Genomic DNA, 21957 nt, shown 5'->3' on the forward strand with positions numbered 1-21957 from the left:
GTTGAGCTTATAGAGTACACACAGTCCGGTGCTGATCTTAGTGTTATATTCACAAATCTCTGACAAGAGGCTCTAATATTTTCCTTCCTTATTTCTTGTGGTAGAATGAAAGGCAAGTCACAGCCCCATTGCGAGCATTTGTGTCTTTTTGACTTTTAAATGTTTTTTTACATTATTTGTATATACCAATAAAGTATTTACATTATTTAAGGTGATCCTTGATGTATTGCATGTTTCGGTTCTTTTGTATAATTTAGTAATGTTTTGACAGGCTACAGGTCTCCTTGTATATGATGGTGCCCTCCATCTTGTTTTGATGCTCAATACAAGTAAATTGAGCGCGGCTGTGCGCGTCTAGTTGGAGTGTGCATGTCGTCTACTTTTAGTCACATTACAGCTCGGCGACTGGAATTATGGTACTCATTTCGGAGCTGCACAGCTCTGTTGATGGAAAAGTGGTCACGGCGGGGTACTGCACATCTGTTCTTGAATTGCTGGTGGATGTGCAGTACTCTGCTGCGGCCACTATACAGTTGATGGCGCTGTGCAGCTCCCAAAGGGTTAACATTGACTTTTAGGATTGCTACTTTCTATAAATGGCACTAGAGTTCTAGTTCTCTTCCTCTCTGAAGAGACAATTTGCATATTTCCCAGAGGAACATTGCGGCTTAAAAGTCTCCTCATCTTGGCATGCTGAATATGTCACTCTCCACAAGGAGACGCATTGCCCCTTGGCTCCTTAAGTGACGTGAGGAACAGCTGATCGGCGGGTGTACTAGGGGACGCACCCCCAAGGATCAGACAATGATGGCTCATCCTAAGGATATCCCATCAGTGTTAAAGTCCCAGACAACCCCTTTAATAGTTTTGCACACAGTGTACCAATACTACCACATACAAAAAACAATTAAATTAAAAAAATAATAAAGCCCCTCTATATGCCCCTACTATATTAATCATTTCCTATTATGTGACCCATATACAGTAATATTGTCCCCTAATCTGGCTCCCATATAGTAATAATGTCCCCCTATGCTGCCCCCTACATTAATATTGGCCCCTATGTGGCACTCATCTGGTAAACCTGTCCCCCATGTGTTCATCATGAGTTAATATTGCCACTCTATGTGGCCCAGTAGTAGTAATGTCTCCCTGTGCCCCAACACATGAATAATGTCTCTCTCTGCGGCCCCCATACATTCATAATACCCTGTAACGCGGCTTAGTCCTTCTATATTAATATTATATTAATCATATCTAGATTGATGGAGCTGCTCCATGTTTAGTGGTTGCAGTTATCTGACCCATTGTGACATCACTCGTGTTCCGCTCCTTGTGATGTCACATTGAGATCTCCATTGTGACATCACGGAATGTGTGGTTATAAGGCAGCGACGCTGCAGGAAAAGGCTTTGTCTGAAGAAGCTCACTGTGTATTACACATTAAGCGATATTTCTTCAGGCTAAAATGCTCTTTCGATTTCTTTTAATCGTGAGTGTGCTATTAGCATCTGTGGAAGGCGCGCCTATCAACATCCGCCGCCATGATTCCTGGCCAAAGCATATGGCGCCTATCAACATCCGCCGCCATGATTCCTGGCCAAAGCAGACAATCCCAGCAGGTAAGTACTTTTCCAAATATTCACTTATTATGGGGTAAACACCATTAGGCTGGGTGAAGGCTTATTTTTTGCGCCCTGAGTTGACATTTTTACTGATACCATTTTGGGGTCGATTCAATGTTTTGATCGCCTTTTATTGCAATGTTGCGGCTGCCAAAAAATTTTATTCTGGAGATTTGGATTTGTAATCATTTCCTCCTATGTGACCCATATACAGTAATTTTGTCCTCTTATCTGGCCTCCATATAGTAATAATGTCCCTCTATGCTGCCCCCATACATTAATATTGGCCCCTATGTGGCACTCATCTGGTAAACCTGTCCCCCATGTGTTCATCATGAGTTAATATTGCCACCCTATGTGGCCCAGTAGTAGTAATGTCTCCCTGTGCCCCAACACATGAATAATGTCTCTCTATGCGGCCCCCATACATTCATAATACCCTGTAACGCGGCTTGGTCCTTATACATTAATATTATATTAATCATATATAGATTGATGGAGCTGCTCCATGTTTAGTGGTTGCAGTTATCTGACCCATTGTGACATCACTCGTGTTCCGCTCCTCGTGTTCCGCACATCATAATGTCACATTGAGATCTCCATTGACAAATGCAGCGATAACAAAAGTGTATTTAGAATTATTTTTTAAAGTGTTTAATTTTGAATGAACTTTTTTCAGTTTTTACTGTATTTTTACTGTACTCAATAGTCCTCTTTAGGGACTTGAAGCTGTGATTGTCTGGTTGATTGTGCTATATATAACAGTGGATAAACACTGCTATGTATAGCTAAAGCCACGTTCTCCTATGAACGCCAGCTACAGGCTGACTTTCACAAGAGAATCCGCACAACAAGCATGGCATCTTCAGCAGATCCTCGGCTGTCATGGCAACCCATAGTCACCCCCCAATATGTCACGGGTACGCTGATCAGCTTCTGATATGACCCCCCCCATGGCACGTGTTAAATGCAAATGTCAGAGATTCATAGCGGCATTAAACAGGTTAACACCCATCGGTGGAGCTCTACTCCACCCGCAACTGTTAAAATCACATGAATCAGCCATTAACTGCCAGGAGACATGCAGGCTTGACATGGGAAGGGCATTAGAGACAAGGACACGACCTTTGACGTACATGTACGTCAAAGGTCATGAAGGATCTAATGCTAAATACATGGCCAGGATTGATACAAGCATTTAATCAAATAATATATAGATAAGACATAGAGGTGTAATACTGCAGGCTGGATACAATAACTTCTACATATAATAGAAGGGAGGTATAGGAAATACATGTCACTTCTGATTTTCTCAGCAGATATCTTCTTTAATGTCTATTTTTCATTTCTAGGCAACACTAATCACCTGATCTTTGGTCCGTGCTCAAAAACATGCGGTAAGTAGCTCACAATTAAGATATAACCTTCCAATACAACATTTCACATCTGGCTCCAGAACCTACTGACAATCACTAATAGGACCCAGTGTAATATGATGGGGGTCAGACTCCGCTTCATTAGAGATGCCGAATATTTGCTCTTATATCACTTTTATTGAGTGGCTGACATTGTTAATAAGTCACATGATACATTTCATGGTCTTCATGTGTTACCCCCTCCCATCCTGTATTCCCTATTCTAGGCTCTCAAACTAATTGTAAAGTAAATGTAGATCTTCCTGTAAGGAATAATGGAGTCACTTGTGTCTGTGATCGTCAGTCGTGTGATTTCATCATTACCACAGGGGAAATAATAGTTTTATGACTAACGGGGACTAATTTGTCCAACATGTTGGGATTCCCTATAATTGTGATCTGTGCAGTCCTAGAGTTACTTATAAGAAAAGGTCCTAGGTCTGGAGAAGTAAATTAGGTGCCGTGAATAATGTATATAATAGTAGCTGTAGACATCTGATGTTCTCCTCCACTAGAAGACTACCGAGAATTACACTGATACATTGAGAAAAGTTCCTACAGTGTTTTCCTACAACTAACTGATGTCTCATTCTTTTCAGGCATCGGGACCAGGGTGGTCTATAAAACCAGAGGCTGCCAAAACGGACAGGACAAGTGTTTTCTCCGCACGGAACAGTGCAAAGGACCTGAGGATTGTGGATGTAAGTCACATAGTTACGTGGATCGGTTATCTATTATCTGTCAGTGCTAATTTGAAGTAACCCCGATGTTCTGTACCCAATGTTCCTTCCTAATAAATGCTGCAATTAGACTCCACTCCTGGATCAATCCCTCTTCTCCAGTAATCTAGAGCAGATATCTAGTAATATTATCTATTTAGGGAAAAGCCTCCACATGTCTTTTCACCTTTTTTCCTCTAGACACACAGGCCCTTTTGAGGTGTTTACATGCCTGGATATAGAAAGATAGATCCGGGGCCTAACGATCGAGGTCACAGTGAGTGCGACCAGGCCTGGGTAGTTGGGCCCTGCAGACATACACTGAGCTGAAATTCACCGCGGCACAAATATTCACCGAGTGGCGCATGCTAGTGATGTCAGGCGCTTCCCGTCACTGGCGCGCTAAAGTCAGCTGCCGGCTTCTGCTCCGGCTATGGAAGAAGATGTCACAAGCAGTAGGAGTGGGGGAATTTGAATAGAATCATTTCATTTTTTTACTTTTGTTAGAGAAGAGCTGTAGAACAGGGACATTATTACTGGAAAAATATACCAGGATAGGGGATATAAATTACTGGACGGAGCCCAGAATGGGGGGCATTATACCAGGAAGAGGCAAAGGATTAAGGACATTATACCAGTAAAGGGCTCAGGATAGAGGACATTATACCGGGCCAAGGATGGAGGACATTATACCAGGAAAGGAACACATTATACGAGGAAAGGGCTCAGGATGGAAGACATTATTCCAGGAAGAGGCAAAGGATTGAGGCCATTATACCAGGAAAGGGAGACATTATACAAGGAAAGAGCCCAGGATGGGGGACATTATACCAGGAAGGTGCCAAGGATAAAGACTTTATATCAAGATGGTGGATATTATTACAGAATGAGGTCCAGGATGGGGAACATTATTACAGGAAGCGGTGAGGATGGGTGATATTATATGAAGGGCCAGAATTGGGGACTTTATTACAGGATGGGGACATTGTACATGAGGGGGCAAACACGTATGTCTTCACATGATCTGGAATGCTACAGGGGACCATACATCTGACAAATATGCAGGTGGGGACCCAGGTCACATTCTTTCACTGGGAAACATCAGCCTCTACCTAAGCAACTGGATAGATCTCTATATTGTCCATTATATCTATTGTACATTAATATGGCATCATCCCTGAGACATAATTTTACAAAACTAAAGTCCCATATTTTTAATCGTCTAGCCAAGTCCTACAGTCCAATAGAATACATAATACAGTCACAGATTTCTCTACTGCAGATTGAGCAGAGCTCAGTTTTTGAGCTGTGTATAACCCCGCCACAGCTTTGTGTTTACATTGTATATTAACGGAAAGCGGCTAATCAGTGCTGGAGGCCTGGCTGGACTAGGAGGCGCAAGACCAGTTGTCCTGTAGTGATAATCAATTGCTGGTAAAACTGATTCTATTGAAACAGTCCAGTAATTGACACATCGGTATAATAAAGGTCTATGCTTCTACATTATGGTTGTCTCAGATAACATGGCAAAAGCCTGGTGACAGATTCCCATTAAAGGACTGCTTCGATAATAATGGCATAGTGTATTACAGACAAGTTATTGAATATATATAATATACATATTCTTTCTTCTTTTTCAGTGGATGGTATTGTTCCTCCAAAGACCCCTTTGAATAATAACTACATCATTTGTATTGTAGTTGCAATTTGCATCAGCATATTTCTCCTTGGAATATTCAATGGTGTCATCGGTAACACCTTATGTAGGTGAGTATTGTAAATAATGATTTATATTGTACATGGGAGTCTGTAAAAAGAATTACATCTTTATTACAGATGGGGGGCTCTGACAAAATTTTGCCAAATCATGCAGATTTATTTAGAGATTCGGTTCACAGCAAAATTATTCTTCACAAATTGATTGTTCCCTATTATGCTCTGGGGTCTCCCCAGTCCCAGATCATAATAAATGCAGGAAAGAAGTAAATAAAGTTCATACATCACCAAGCCCCTCTCCGGAAGCCCCCACTGCTCTCTGCCCGCAACTCCGGCCCAGTGTTGGCTCTTGGTTGGGGCTTACATGAGCAAAGACCTTTCAGGGCCCACTTGTAGCCAAAGTTCCAATCCAAAGGGAACACTTGGCCAGAGGCGCAGTACAATGGTAGTGTGGAAACCTGGCCATCGAGAATAAAGCAGCAGAAGTCGGTCAGAGAGGAGAGCTAAACTTTTTGCCAGCGCTCTTCTGGAGCTGCAGCTAGCTTCCACTTTGTCTTATTTGCGTGGAGTGAATTACAAACAATCTGTGTTCTCCAAAATTCTGAGTTTTGTAAATATGAGCAGAATTCAATTCCACTCAAATAAATCCACTCATGGCTAATCTTCACATTACCTTACAATCCAGTATGCTCCACACATATTGAACTTTCATGTACATGAAAAATGGTTGATAAATACCAAAATGTTACTTATTGCCAATGTTTCTACAGAATGTAAGAGACAAAATGAATGAAGAAACATAAGAGTCTATATTTCATTCTGCAGAATAGATATGTTACTCTGTAATTCACAATATACCTTATATTTTACTGTTTTAAAGAAATCTGAAAAAGGATAAATCCAAGGGAAATGATGAACCTCAATGTTCTACTGATGAAGATAGAGAGACTACTGATAAACCTCTTGGTAAGTACAGCCTAACCAATCTGACACTAAAGCAGTTCTCCAGGATAAGAAAAACAGGGCGGCCATTAAAAGAACAAAAAAAACCCCTGTGCTTTCAAACTCTTCAGCTTGTTGATGGTATTGCAGCTCTGTACCATTCCCTTCACTGGAGCGGAGCTCCAATACCAGGCACAACCTGTACACAGGGGTGGTCTTACTTTTCAAACAAACCAATTACATTTTTCTAACCCTGGACAAGACTATGAAATCTATATGCCAATAGTTATTGTTTTGCTTTTTTATAACTTGGTAACAGTCCGCTTTATGACGTCGATGACTTACTCTGGGGACATTTGATTGATAAAAAATTGACAGTGTCAGCCACCAACAAGGTTGCCAACCTCCGCAGCAAGGAAGGGACTTGTCTAGGGATTTCAGAGGGGAAGCAATAGTCATTTACCACAATTGCCCTATTAACCCATTGAGATCGTCAGATCATTTAGAGATGTGTTTTCTTTGTACTTGGCAGTACATTTTGTTGGTGGCTGACACTGTCAATTTTCTCGGTAATCGGCCCTCTTTAGTCCCTTATTTTGTTGGACTGCCCCTTTTGACTGGTTTGCAGATCCTAGTTGATTTTAGCTGGCTTATTGTAGCGATTTTGTTTTGAGATTGGGTTCAACACTACAGGTTGTTATGGGACTTCTAGGGCTATCAGGGTGAGCCACCGAGGAGCGGGGGCACCATATTGCGTTCAAGAGGGTGCCAACCTCCACTGTTGGTAGGATTAAATAGAGATGACTAGGGTCAAATATACACTCCTACACCTCATCCTAGGTCACTGCCTCATTGGTCATAAGGAGGTTAACGTGTGCGGCCTGGTGTCATTTTTGTACATTTTTTGTTTGGTTTTTGATTATATTCATTAATAAACTTAAAACATTTTTACGGTATTAGTTTTTTGTGAGCACTTGCCTAGGCTAAACCTGTCAACCAAAAATATTTTTGTAATTAATAGAAGAACATTTTTTAAAAAAACGGTCTCTTAACCCTTTCGTGCCAGAGGCTTTTTTCACCATCATGACCAGGCTAATTTTTTTCATTCTGACCAGTGTCACTTTATGTGGTAATAATTCTTGAACGCTTCAACGGATCCCACCGATTCTGAGAACGTTTTTTCGCAACATATTGTACTTCATTATAGTGGTAAAATCTGTTCAATATAAATTGCGTTTATGTCTGAAAATATTAGAAATGTGAAGAAAATTCTGAAAAGTTTGCAATTTTTATTTTTTTAATTTTTAACTCCTTAAACCAGAGAGTTGTCACACAAAATAGTTAATAAATAAATAAATAACATTTCCCACATGTCTATCATCAGCACAATTTTTGAAACATAACTTGTTTTCTTAGGAGGTTAAAGGGGTTAAAAGTTGATCAGTGATATCTTATTTTTCCAACTAAATTTGCAAAAACAATTTTTTTAGGGACCACTTCACATTTGAAGTTACTTTGAGGATCATGTAATACAGAAAATACCCAAAAGTGACAAAATTCTAAAAACTGCACCCCTCAAAGTGCTCAAAACCCAATTCCAAATGTTTATCAAGCCTTCAGGTGTTTCACAGGAATGATGACACCTGTCAGAGCTATCGCTCTGCACTGGAATTACAGTGCTTGCAGGACCCTTGGGGTCATGAGTGCTGCGGGACCACCGACTATGTCCTTACAAACGTCGGCGCTGCACAGAGCCCAGCGAGCGCCAACGTTTATCTACAGTGGACAGTTGTGAAACTGTTAAAGTATCTTGTCAAAGATAATCACTAACAGTAGACGTAATAATCTATAAGAGACATGGAGAAAATTTTATTTAAAAAAAATACATAATTTCTTTGATCTCTAACAGGAAAACATGAGGATGGACCAATGGTCACAGAGAGAGATGTCCTTGAGAACGCCAACATCTCTACTCCCGGTCCAGTTGATGTTGTCATCAATATTGAACCAGATAAGGATGTGGCCATTTCCTCTGACAGTAAGTTCTCAGGGATTTTATTACATATTTTGAATATAATAAAGAGCTTAATAAAAAAAAGTGTTAATGACTTACTTACAATGCCATCACAGTCCCCATTGTGGCTTACAATCAAGATTCCCCATCAGTATTTCTTTGGAGTGTGGGAAGAACCCAGAGGAAACCCACACAAACTACTTGCAAACATTGTCCTTGGTGGGATTTTAACCAATGACCTCAGTGATGCAAGGCTGTAGTGCTAACCACTGAGCCAATGTTTAAATTTTTTTCAATAAACATTTGGAAGCTTTAGTTTGGGAAACCTTAATACTAATTTCAATATTCTGCATTACAGGAAAGCATGAGGAACAAACAAAAATTGTGATTGATGTCGCTCCTCACGGACCCATGGTGGAAAAGAGAGAAATCCTCAACAGCACCATGATCCCTATGCCTGATGCCAGAGATGCAGTAATCAATATGGACCCAGATGAGGACGCAGTCACCGCCCCTGACAGTAAGTTCATTTTGCCTTGACCTTGATAGAAAAGATTGCTGACATCACCCACCCAAAACAGCTGTTATTCTAACTTTCTTTGCTTACATAAAATAAACACTTTATAACAATATATTATTGATTAGCAGTTTAAAGTGGTCTTTTTACCAAAGTTTTCAGGTTGAACTGGTCACATGATATAATAGTGACTGCAGAGTGAAATAAAATGATTTTGTTATTTTTGCATTACACATTAGTGTAATGACTGATGCATCTCTGGACAGACAGTGTGGGGGAGAGGCAGGACAGCAGAGATGGTGACTGTACTATCAAAGGATGAAAGCTGATAGAAGGGTTTGTAATGTGACACAGATAAACTCAGTTGTGCTGCCTCTGCCTCCACACTGACTTATGCAGAAGGTTAGACCAGGAGATTAGGGCTGTATCCTCACATCTGACACATTGAAAAACCTGCTCTAAGCTATTGTGGGTCTGTGTTCTTTTTCTGATGTGTTGCTTGTTGCTTATGCTTTTTTTATAGGTTGAAAAAGACTTTTGTCCATCAAGTTCAACCTTTCTCCACCAATTGTGCATTCTGTCACTAAATTAACTATAACCCACAATGTTATGTGTATTGAGGAAATCATTCAGCTCTTTTATAAAAGCTGCTATAGTGTCTGCCATTACTACCTCTTTTGGTCGGCATTCCAAAATTTGACTGCTCTAAGCATAAAGAATAGTGATGAGTGAGTATATTCATTACTCGAGATTTCCTGACCATGCTCGGGTGTCCTCCGAGTATTTTTTAGTGCTTGGAGATTTAGTTTTCATCGCTGCAGCTGAATTATTTACATCTGATAGCCAGCTTGATTACATGTGGGGATTCCCTAACAACCAGGCAACTCGCACGTGTTCTTATGCTGGCTAAGAGATGTAAATCATGCAGCTGCGTCAACAAAAACTAAATCTCCGAGCACTTACAAATACTTGGAGACCTCCCCCCGAGCATGCTCTGGAAATCTCGAGCACCGAGTATACTCACTCATCACTAATAAAGAACCCTTTCCTAATTAGCTGCAGTTATCGTCTTTCTCCCATCTGTAATGAGTGCCTCTTAGTCCTAAGTATGGTCCTTGCAAGGAATAAGTCATGTGCTAACCCTTTGTATTGACCACACATACATTTATATATGTTAATGAGATCTCATGTAAGAAGCCCAACTTTTCCACCTCTCATCATATGAGAGGCCTTCCATCCCATGTAATAATCTAATTTCCCACTTTCGAACTGACTCTAATTTCTGAATATCCTTTTTAAATGTGCAGCCTAAGACTGGATCCCATATTCTAGATGTGACCAGAGTCATAGAGGGAAAAGAAGTACACCCCCTGTGAAAACTCTCTAGAAATTCCCACTCTGATTTCACAAAAGTTACCTTAGTAACAAGTATTTTGATTACTAATATCTACTTAACTGAGGAAAAAAATTTTTAAAAAGTTTTATTCCACTTTACTGCCCATATTACACCATGTGTCCGGTTCAACAATAAACATTTGTGGTGAATAGTCTTCTTTACAGAGAACCAGTCACCAAGAAAATACAGTTTAAAATGCAGGTTCCATATTAGAGAGCAGAGGAAGCGGAGTAGACTGAGATATAGTTCTGTGAGGAAAGATTCAGTAAAACCCATTTTTTAATCCCTTCACGACATTGAGGTTTTCCCTTTTTGCGTTTCTTTTTTCTCCCCTTCTGAAAATATATTAGAAACGCAATGAAACGAAAAACAACCTTGTAAAAATTGTCTCTTAAAGAATCTTGTCGGTAAAAGATCCGTAAATGTAGATGTAATAATCTATGGGAAACAGAGAGAAGTGTTTATTATCAAAATACTGATTTCTGTGGTTTCTGTTACAGGAAAACATGAGAATAAACTAAATATTGGAAATTATGAAGCTCCTCACGGACCCTTGGCTGAAAAAAGTGACCACCTCAAAAACATCAAAATCTCTCCCGGTCGGGTTAGTGATTTGGTCGCCAAATACAAGGCATATCAGAATGCGATCGCCAAATTTCACAGTAAGTACTCAGGATTTTTATGACATAAATTTAATGGAAAAACGCCCTTATGAATAAAGTCTCTTAAAGGAAAATGTCAGTGAATAAACTCTAGACATAGAGGTAACTCTACTGGTTTGGTCCATCTTTTTTATACATCACTGTACCAATTAGAGGTTATAACATTTATATGATGCTTATTTTATATATTTATCTGACTTACAGTGGGGAATATAAGTATTTGATGCAATGACAATTTTGCAAGTTTCCCACCTACAAAGAATGGAGAGGTCTGTAATTATTATCATAGGTACACTTCACCTGTGAGAGACAGAATCTTACAATGTGATTTTCTGGATTTAGTTTACGATTTTTACATCATTGATTTGCATTTTATTGCATGAAATAAGTATTTGGTCACCTACCAACCAGCAAGAATTCTGGCTCTCGGAGAACTGTTAGTTTTTCTTTAAGAATTTCTCCTACTCTACACTCATTACCTGTATTACTTGCACCTGTTTGAACTTGTTATCTGTATAAAAGACACCTGTGCACACACTCAATCAATTACTCTCCAACCTCTCCACCATTGATAAACTTGACCGATCTGGAGAAGATCAGTATGGAGGAGTGGGCCAACATCCCTGCTGCAGTGTGTGAAAACTTGGGAAAGAACTACTACATATGACCTCTGTCATTGCAAATAAAGGTTTCTGTGCCAAATTTTAAGTTCTGTTTTTCTACTGTATCAAATGCTTATTTCATATAATAAAATGCAAATTAATTATGCAAAACACATTCAATGTGATTTTCTGGATATTTTTTAAGATTCTCTCACGGTTGTGTACGTACAATAAAAATTACAGACTTCTCCATTCTTTGCAGGTGGATGAACTTGCAAAATTGGCAGTGTGTCAAATGCTTATTTTCCCCACTGTATGTAATGCCATTATTTCCACAACGTTTTACTTACATTGTTATCACTGTCCCCATTGGGGCCTACAATCAAAATTCCCCCTCAGTATGTCTTTGGAGTGTGGGAGGAACCCGGAGGAAACCCACACAAACTCCTTGCAAATGTTGTCCTTAGTGAGATTTTAACCTATTTTCAATATTCTACATTACAGGAAAGCATGAGGGCAAAACAAATATTGTGACTGATGTCGCTCCTCACGGACCCATGGTGGAAAAGAGAGAAATCCTCAACAGCACCATGATCCCTGTGCCTGATGCCGATGATGAAGTAATCAACATGCGCCCAGATGAAGACGCTGTCACCGCCCCTGACAGTAAGTTAATTTTGCCTTGACTCTGATAGAAAAGATTGCTGACATCACCCACCCACTTGCATAAAATAAACATTTGGCTTTTGTAGCAATATGCTATTGATTTGCAGTTTAAAGAGAACTTTTCAACAAAGTTTTCTGGTTGAACTGGTCACATGATGTAATAGTGACTGCAGAGTGAAATGCAATGATTTTGTTATTTTTGCATTAGACATTAGTGTGATGAATGATGCATCTCTGGACAGACAGTGTGGGAAAGAGGCAGGACAGCAGAGATGTTGACTGTGCTATCAAAGAAGGATGAAAGCTGATACAAGGGTTTGTAATGTGACACAGATAAACTCAGTTGTGCTGCCTCTGCCTCCACACTGACTTATGCAGAAGGTTAGACCAGGAGATTAGGGCTGTATTCTCACATCTGACACATTGAAAAACCTGCTCTAAGCTATTGTGGGTCTGTGTTCTTTTTCTGATGTGTTGCTTGTTGCTTATGCTTTTTTTTATAGGTTGAAAAAGACTTTTGTCCATCAAGTTCAACCTTTCTCCACCAATTGTGCATTTTGTCACTAAATTAACTATAACCCACAATGTTATGTGTATTGAGGAAATCATTCAGCTCTTTTATAAAAGCTGCTATAGTGTCTGCCATTACTACCTCTTTTGGTCGGCATTCCAAAATTTGACTGCTCTAAGCATAAAGAATAGTGATGAGTGAGTATATTCATTACTCGAGATTTCCTGACCATGCTCGGGTGTCCTCCGAGTATTTTTTAGTGCTTGGAGATTTAGTTTTCATCGCTGCAGCTGAATGATTTACATCTGATAGCCAGCTTGATTACATGTGGGGATTCCCTAACAACCAGGCAACTCGCACGTGTTCTTATGCTGGCTAAGAGATGTAAATCATTCAGCTGCGTCAACAAAAACTAAATCTCCGAGCACTAAAAAAATACTTGGAGACCTCCCCCCGAGCATGCTCTGGAAATCTCGAGCACCGAGTATACTCACTCATCACTAATAAAGAACCCTTTCCTAATTAGCTGCAGTTATCGTCTTTCTTCCATCTGTAATGAGTGCCTCTTAGTCCTAAGTATGGTCCTTGCAAGGAATAAGTAATGTACTAACCCTTTGTATTGACCACACATACATTTATATATGTTAATGAGATCTCATGTAAGAAGCCCAACTTTTCCACCTCTCATCATATGAGAGGCCTTCCATCCCATGTAATAATCTAATTTCCCACTTTCGAACTGACTCTAATTTCTGAATATCCTTTTTAAATGTGCAGCCTAAGACTGGATCCCATATTCTAGATGTGACCAGAGTCATAGAGGGAAAAGAAGTACACCCCCTGTGAAAACTCTCTAGAAATTCCCACTCTGATTTCACAAAAGTTACCTTAGTAACAAGTATTTTGATTACTAATATCTACTTAACTGAGGAAAAAAAATTTTTTAAAGTTTTATTCCACTTTACTGCCCATATTACATCATGTGTCCAGTTCAACAATAAACATTTGTGGTGAATAGTCTTCTTTACAGAGAACCAGTCACCAAGAAAATACAGTTTAAAATGCAGGTTCCATATTAGAGAGCAGAGGAAGCGGAGTAGACTGAGATATAGTTTTGTGAGGAAAGATTCAGTAAAACCCATTTTTTAATCCCTTCACGACATTGAGGTTTTCCCTTTTTGCGTTTGTTTTTTCTCCCCTTCTGAAAATATATTAGAAACGCAATGAAACGAAAAACCACCTTGTAAAAATTGTCTCTTAAAGAATCTTGTCGGTAAAAGATCCGTAAATGTAGATGTAATAATCTATGAGAAACATAGAGAAGTGTTTATTATCAAAATACTGATTTCTGTTTCTGTTACAGGAAAACATGAGAATAAACTAAATATTGGAAATTATGAAGCTCCTCGCGGACCCTTGGCTGAAAAAAGTGACCACCTCAAAAACATCAAAATCTCTCCCGGTCGGGTTAGTGATTTGGTCGCCAAATACAAGGCATATCAGAATGCGATCGCCAAATTTGACAGTAAGTACTCAGGATTTTTATGACATAAATTTAATGGAAAAACGCCCTTATAAATAAAGTCTCTTAAAGGAAAATGTCAGTGAATAAACTCTAGACATAGAGGTAACTCTACTGGTTTGGTCCATCTTTTTTATACATCACTGTACCAATTAGAGGTTATAACATTTATATGATGTTTATTTTATATATTTATCTGACTTACAGTGGGGAATATAAGTATTTGATGCAATGACAATTTTGCAAGTTTTCCCACCTGCAAACAATGGAGAGGTCTGTAATTATTATCATAGGTACACTTCACCTGTGAGAGACAGAATCTTACAATGTGATTTTCTGGATTTAGTTTATGATTTTTATATCATTGGTTTGCATTTTATTGCATGAAATAAGTATTTGATCACCTACCAACCAGCGAAAATTCTGGCTCTCGGAGAACTGTTAGTTTTTCTTTAAGAATTTCTCCTACTCTACACTCATTACCTGTATTAATTGCACCTGTTTGAACTTGTTATCTGTATAAAAGACACCTGTCCACACACTCAATCAATCACACTCCAACCTCTCCACCATTGCCGAAACTTGACAGATATGGAGAAGATGTCGTTTTGTGAGGAAAAATTCAGTACAACACATTTTTTAATCCCTTCACGACATTGAGGTTTTCCCTTTTTGCGTTTCTGTTTTTTCCCCCCTTCTGAAAATATATTAGAAACACAATGAAAAGAAAAACAACCTTGTAAAAATCGTCTCTTAAAAGAATATTGTCGGTAAAAGATCCGTAGACGTAGAGCTAATACTCTATGGGAAACATAGAGAAGTGTTTATCATCAAAATACTGATTTCTGTGGTTTCTGATACAGGAAAACATGAGAATAAACGAAATATTGGAAATTATGAAGCTCCTCGCGGACCCTTGGCTGGAAAAAGGGACAACCTCAAAACCATCGAAATTCCCTTCCCGTCGGGTTAGTGATGTAGTCGCCAAATTCAAGGCACAGCAGAACACGATCGCCAACTCTCACAGTAAGTACTCAGGACTTTTATGACATAAATTTAATGGAAAAACGCCATTATAAAAAAAGCCTCTTAAAGGAAAATGTCAGTGAATAAACCCTAGACACAGAGGTAACTCTAGTGGTTTGGTCCATCTTTTTTATATATCACGGTGTTCTTTCTCTGATGTGTTGCTTATGCTTTTTTTCATAGGTTGAAAAAGACTTAGGTCCATCAAGTTCAACCTTTTTCCACCAATTGTGCATTTTGTTACTTAATTGACTATAACCCACAATGTTATTTGTATTGAGATCATCCAGCTCTTTTGTAAAAGCATTTATAGTGTTTGCCATTACTACCTCTTGTGATCGGCATTCCACAATCTGTCTGCTCTAACCGTAAAGAACCCTTTCCTACTTAGCTACCAGAATAGCTTTTCTTCCACCCATAATGAGTGCCCACTGGTCCTAAGTAAGGTCCTTGCAAGAAATAAGTCATTTGTTAGACCATTTTACTGACCCCACATATATTTATAGATGTTAAAGGGAATCTGTCAATCCCAAAATCAAAGGTGAGATAAGCCCACCGGCATCAGGGGCTTATCTACAGCATTCTGTAATGCTGTAGATAAGTATCCTAAAAGATGAGAAGAAAAGGTTAGATTATACTCACCTGGGTGGGCCGTCCGATCCGATGGGCGTCGCGGTCCAGGGACTCCCATCTTCTTACAATCACGTCCTCTTCTGGTCTTCACACTGCGGCTCCGGCGCAGGCGTACTTTGTCTTCCCTGTTGAGGGCAGAGCAAAGTACTGCAGTGCGCAGGTGCCAGAAAAGGTCAGAGAGGCCCAGCGCCTGTGCACTGCAGTGCTTTGCACTGCCCTCAACAGAACAGAAAAAGTACACCTGCACCGGAGCGTGAAGACAAGAAGAGGACATCATCTGATGAAGATAGGAGGCGCCAGACCGGAACAGCAGCGGGAATGCTGTAGATAAGCCCCTGATGCCGGTGGGCTTACCTCACCCTCGATTTTGGGGGTGACAGGTTCCCTTTAATGAGATCTCATGTAGAAAGCCCAACTTTTCCAACCTCTCATCATATCACAGGCCTTCCATCCCATGTAACAATCTAGTTTCTCACCTTTGAACTGACTCGAATTTCTGAATATCCTTTTTTAAATGCACAGCCTAAAACTGGATCCAATATTCTAGATCTGGCCAGCATCATAGAGGGAAAAGAAGTACACCCCCAGTGAAAACACTCAATTCCCACTCTGAATTCACAAAAGTTGCCTCAGTAATAACAAGTATTTTGATTACTAATATCTACTTAACTGAGAGGCAGATTTAAAAAAAAAAAATTGTGGTGAATAGTGTACTTTAAAGAGAACATGTTACCAAGAAAATACAGGAGAGGAAGCGGAGTACATTAGTACATTTATAGTTTTGTGAGAAAAGATTCAGTAAAACCCATTTTTTAATCTGTTTAAGACATTGGGGCTTTCTGTTTTTGGGTTTCTGTTTTATCTCCCCTTCTGCCCAGAGCTGTAATTTTTTTTATTTTTTAGTCAATGTGGTCATCTGAGGGATTTTTTTGTGTGGGACGAATTGTCCTTTTGATCAACAACAAAAGGACACCATATTGTGTACTGTAAAACAGGACAAAAACTAAAAGTGCGGTGAAATTGCAAAAAAAAAGTGCAATTCCACAAATGTGTTTTTTTGTTTAGTTTTTTTACCATGTTCACTAAATGCTAAAACTGACTCTCCAGCTCATTATGAGTTTTCTTACACCAAATATGTCTAGGTTCTTTTTTATTTACGGTAAGTGGTGAGAAAAAAATCTAAAGTTTGTAAAAAAAAAAAAAAAGAAGAAAACGCCAATGGCACCATTTTCCTAGACCCGTAATGTCTCCAATTTTTAGGATCTTGGGCCGGGTGAGGGCTTATTTTTTGCGCACCGAGCTGACGTTTTTATTGATGCTATATTGGTGCAGATACGATCTTTTGATTGCCGTTATTGCAATGTTGCGGCGACCAAAGAAACTTAATTCTGAAGTTTTGATTTTTTTCTCGTTACGCCGTTTACTGATCAGATTAATTATTTTTATATTTTGATAGCTAGGGTGTTTCTGAATGCATCAATACCAAATATGTGTGTATTTTATTTTTTTCTTTTATCACTTTATTTTCAATGGGGCAAAAGAGGGTGATTTGAATTTTTATTTTTTTCATTCTCTTCATATTTTTAAAAACATTTTTTTCCACTTTTTACTTGTTTCAATACTCTATTTAGGAGACTTGAAGCTGCAATCATCTGTTCGCTTCAGCCCTGCTGCCTGTAGCAGAAATGATCATTTACTATGAGCGCTGGGCTTAGGACGGCGCTCATAGCAGATCAGCAATGACAACCACAGGGGTCTCTTGCAGACCCCGGGTTGTCATGCTATCCCATTCGCACATCGTATTTATGTGACGGGCACGACGATGGGCGAGATTAGTGATGCGTATCTCCCGTGACCATGATAAATGCCGCCATTTTAAAGATTGACAGCAGCATTTAACAAGTTAACAGCTATGGGTGGATCGTGATTACACTCACGGCTGTTAGGGGCACAGGACAGCTGATCAGATCAGCTCTCATGTGCCTAAAAACATGAGGGTTCAGAATAGTAGCCTGCATGTAATGCAGAGCACAAACTATGACGTATATATATGTCATAGGTCATGTAGGAGTTAATCATTTAAACTTCTGCTCTTTCCAGGATTTGTGGTCCAGTGGGCAGTCCTATCCATGGTTGACAGCTACCTCTGTATACATACTTGTACAAAGAAATGTGTCAGTTAGTGATAGTACCGCCAACTGGTCCGAAAATCCAAGAAAAAGCAAAGGAAACAATTATTAAAACACAGGTAATACTGAATGTTTTCTCACACAACTACATTATATATCAATCTACTCATCCCCCAGATCTAGTATATGATGTCTGCAGATAGAACTGTGTTTTCATGGTGACAGTTTCCCCTTAAGTCATTTCCTAGTATGCTGGGGGTCTCCAATCCTAGGATGGCTGTAGAGTAGAATCAATGTTCTTTTCATGACCAACTAGTCTCACTAACAGTGTATTTTACAGGACATCAAGAGGACAAAAAACATCTTCCACCTCCTCGGCCTGTTTTAAGAACAACATGTGAACATTGCTTCGTGGAATTTAAAGCCCGCCTCAGCCAAAACCGACAGTAAGTTCTTAAGACTTAAATATATGTTTAATGATATACAGTATGTTATGTTCTAGCATTTACATGCAGTGGGATAACTAATTAGAAATTGATCACTCCAGACCTAAATGTTGATAGCGATATTTTTATTTGTGCAAGCTAAAGCTTCAGACTTGGAGCCAAAACTGGTCTTTGTATGGAGTCTAGCTGGTACCAGCAACATATTATTTATATAGCACCATTGATTCCGTGGTGTTGTACATGAGAAGGGGTTATATACAAATTACAGCTATCACTTACAGTAAGCAAAGTAACAGTGACAGACTGACCCAGAGGGGAGTTTCCATACTGGTTCTGTTAATGTTTCTAAACTCCATTTCCTTTCAATAAGAGACTAATCAATAATCTAGTAGTCAATCTGTCAGAGGATGGGCTGTAAGGCTAGGATCAGTTCATGGCGTGTAAAGACTAGTGCTGTAATATAATGTAAGAAGCCGCTTCAGAGAGGCAGAGGACATGAACAGCAGTGCCACCTATTCCAAGTAGCAATCTTAAAAGTCAATATCGACTCTTTAAAAAACCTTGCCACATAACTTAGGAAAAGAAGCCAAAGCAGAAATTCCCATTGCAGATATGTGTTTCAGGGTGTTTGATGCTCATCAGGGTTTAGGTTTCTTCTTGTAGACAATTCTTCCCTGGGAATTTGAGAGAGTTCTCGTCCTTTTCCTCTCTGAAGAGGCTATTTACTTATTCAGATTCCCTGGGAAGCATTGCATGGCCTTTAAGTCTCCATATGCCAACTTGTTGTTCTCCACAAGCAATATAATCTGGAAATAATGAATGACATATACACTTTTCCAGCTGTCTTGCTCATTAAAATCTGTCTCCATATCCATATAGTCATCTTTACTGTTTTGCTAATGTTGTGACATTTATTTTGCAGGTGAGGCAGGGCGCTGTCTCGCTGTGAACCCACAAAGAACATGGGATCCAGCTGGAGACAACTTTACAACAGCAAAGAGAGGCAGATTCCGGGCTCGGTCTCTGTTCTCCACCACTGGATATGACACTACTGGACATTCTACACCACTGGATATGACATTACTGGACATTCAGCAGCTAGACGCACTCACAAAACCAGTGAGTTTCCTACTGCAGAACGAGACAGATTCCGGGCTCGGTCTCTGTTCTCCACCATTGGATATGACTTTACTGGACATTCAGCAGCAAGCAGCTAGATGCACTCACTGAATAAGTGAGTTTCCTACTGCAGAACGAGGCAGATTCCAGACTTGGTCTCTGTTCTCCACCCCTGGATGTAACATTACTAGACATTCAGCAGCAAGCAGCTAGATGCACTTACTGAATAAGTGAGTTTCCTACTGCAGAACGAGGCAGATTCCAGACTTGGTCTCTGTTCTCCACCCCTGGATGTAACATTACTAGACATTCAGCAGCAAGCAGCTAGATGCACTTACTGAATAAGTGAGTTTCCTACTGCAGAACGAGGCAGATTCCAGACTTGGTCTCTGTTCTCCACCCCTGGATGTAACATTACTGGACATTCAGCAGCAAGCAGCTAGATGCACTTACTGAATAAGTGAGTTTCCTACTGCAGAACGAGGCAGATTCCAGACTTGGTCTCTGTTCTCCACCACTGGATATGACATTACTAGACATTCAGCAGCAAGCAGCTAGATGCACTCACTGAATAAGTGAGTTTCCTACTGCAGAACGAGGCAGATTCCGGGCTTGGTCACTGTTCTCCACCACTGGATGACATTACTGGACATTCAGCAGCAAGCAGCTAGATGCACTCACTGAATAAGTGAGTTTCCTACTGCAGAACGAGGCAGATTCCAGACTTGGTCTCTGTTCTCCACCACTCAGCAGCTAGATGCACTCACTGAATAAGTGAGTTTCCTACTGCAGAACGAGGCAGATTCCAGACTTGGTCTCTGTTCTCCACCACTCAGCAGCTAGATGCACTCACTGAATAAGTGAGTTTCCTACTGCAGAACGAGGCAGATTCCAGACTTGGTCTCTGTTCTCCACCACTCAGCAGCTAGATGCACTCACTGAATAAGTGAGTTTCCTACTGCAGAACGAGGCAGATTCCAGACTTGGTCTCTGTTCTCCACCACTAGATACGACATTACTGGACATTCCGCAGCTAGATGCACTCACAAAACCAGCGAGTTTCCTACTGCAGAACGAGGCAGATTCCGGGCTCGGTCTCTGTTCTCATCAATGAAAACACCCAAAGCCTAAGTGAAAGGCAGTCCTTCAGCCATGTTTGATAGAGAGATTTCCTCCACTGGGGGTTTTCCTTTCCTGACTGCTGAAGGTTGACTCTTCGTGAGTCAAAGGCCCCTTGTCATCATCATCATACGGGCAGCATGGTGGCGCAGTGGTTAGCACAGCAGCCTTGCAGCGCTGGAGTCCTGGGTTCAAACCCCACCAAGGACAACATCTGCAAAGAGTTTGTATGTTCTCTCCGTGTTTGCGTGGGTTTCCTCCGGGTTCTCCGGTTTCCTCCCACATTCCAAAGACATACTGATAGGGAATTTAGATTGTGAGCGCTATATAAAAATAAAGATTATTATCATCAGGGCCACATTTTAAACGTTTATTGCCTTGGCTTCTATGAGAACTTTTACATTAAACACCTTGAATAAAGTTAATAAAGAAGTTAGTGAATAATATGTAGCAGTGTATCTGAGCCTCTATGGATCTTTATAACACAGAATATACATTGCATTGTGAGGAGGGATTATTTCGTATAGTCACTGAACACATGGCTGCTTATAAGCATATTTCCTTACAAAGAAGTAAATTGGGGTACATTTGTGTTGTGTTAAAAAAAAGATGATTAAAGGGAACCTGTCACCACGTTTTTGGAAGATGGGATAAAAATAGCGTTAAATAGGGGCAGAGGTGGGCGTTACATTAGTGTGTGTGTTATGCGTTTATTACCCACCTAAGTTGCCGAAATAACTTTGCAAAGTCTCCGTTTTCGCCTGTCAATCAGGCTGGTCAGGTCGCATGGGCGTTGTCTTCCCCCAGATTTGGCGTAGTTTTCCGTTGGTGGCGTAGTGGTGTGCGCATGCCCAAAGTCCGGAATCCTCTTCCAGGGGATTTAAAATAGCGCGGTGTTCGTTATTGCATTGGTGATCGGTGGGCGCGGCCATCTTCCTTTGGCCGCGCGTGCGCAGAAGCGGCGCTCTGCTGGCCGCGGCTTCAGGAAAATGGCCGCCGCGATATCCATCTGCGCACGCGCGGCATCCCGCGGCCATTTTCCTGAAGCCGCGGCCAGCAGAGCGCCGCTTCTGCGCACGCGCGGCCAAAGGAAGATGGCCGCGCCCACCGATCACCAATGCAATAACGAACACCGCGCTATTTTAAATCCCCTGGAAGAGGATTCCGGACTTTGGGCA

The 21957-nt window shown here is 40.4% G+C and overlaps 2 protein-coding genes across 4 annotated transcripts in view; one reads left to right on the forward strand and one right to left on the reverse strand.

Annotated features, from left to right (window-relative positions):
* Positions 1–21957, reverse strand: part of PLCB1 (phospholipase C beta 1) — a 1010585-nt gene that overhangs the window by 922490 nt on the left and 66138 nt on the right. The gene's annotated exons all lie outside the window — the stretch shown is intronic.
* Positions 1407–21117, forward strand: LOC143809122 (uncharacterized). Of its 3 annotated transcripts, XM_077292274.1 has the most exons (13): positions 1407–1622; positions 2978–3022; positions 3640–3741; positions 5400–5526; positions 6356–6441; positions 8327–8455; positions 8790–8951; positions 10845–11006; positions 12113–12274; positions 14149–14310; positions 15171–15333; positions 18436–18541; positions 19464–21117. In XM_077292274.1, the coding sequence occupies exons 1-11, from the start codon at positions 1469–1471 to the stop codon at positions 15278–15280; spliced, it is 1401 nt and encodes a 466-aa protein (XP_077148389.1). In that variant the 5' UTR covers positions 1407–1468; the 3' UTR covers positions 15281–15333; positions 18436–18541; positions 19464–21117. The 3 variants fall into 3 exon arrangements, with proteins under 3 accessions (XP_077148389.1, XP_077148391.1, XP_077148390.1); XM_077292276.1 differs by lacking the exon at positions 8327–8455; XM_077292275.1 differs by lacking the exons at positions 1407–1622; positions 2978–3022; positions 3640–3741 and adding an exon at positions 4217–4682.

This window comes from Ranitomeya variabilis, chromosome 2 (assembly GCF_051348905.1).
Source record: "Ranitomeya variabilis isolate aRanVar5 chromosome 2, aRanVar5.hap1, whole genome shotgun sequence".
Lineage (NCBI taxonomy): Eukaryota > Metazoa > Chordata > Amphibia > Anura > Dendrobatidae > Ranitomeya > Ranitomeya variabilis.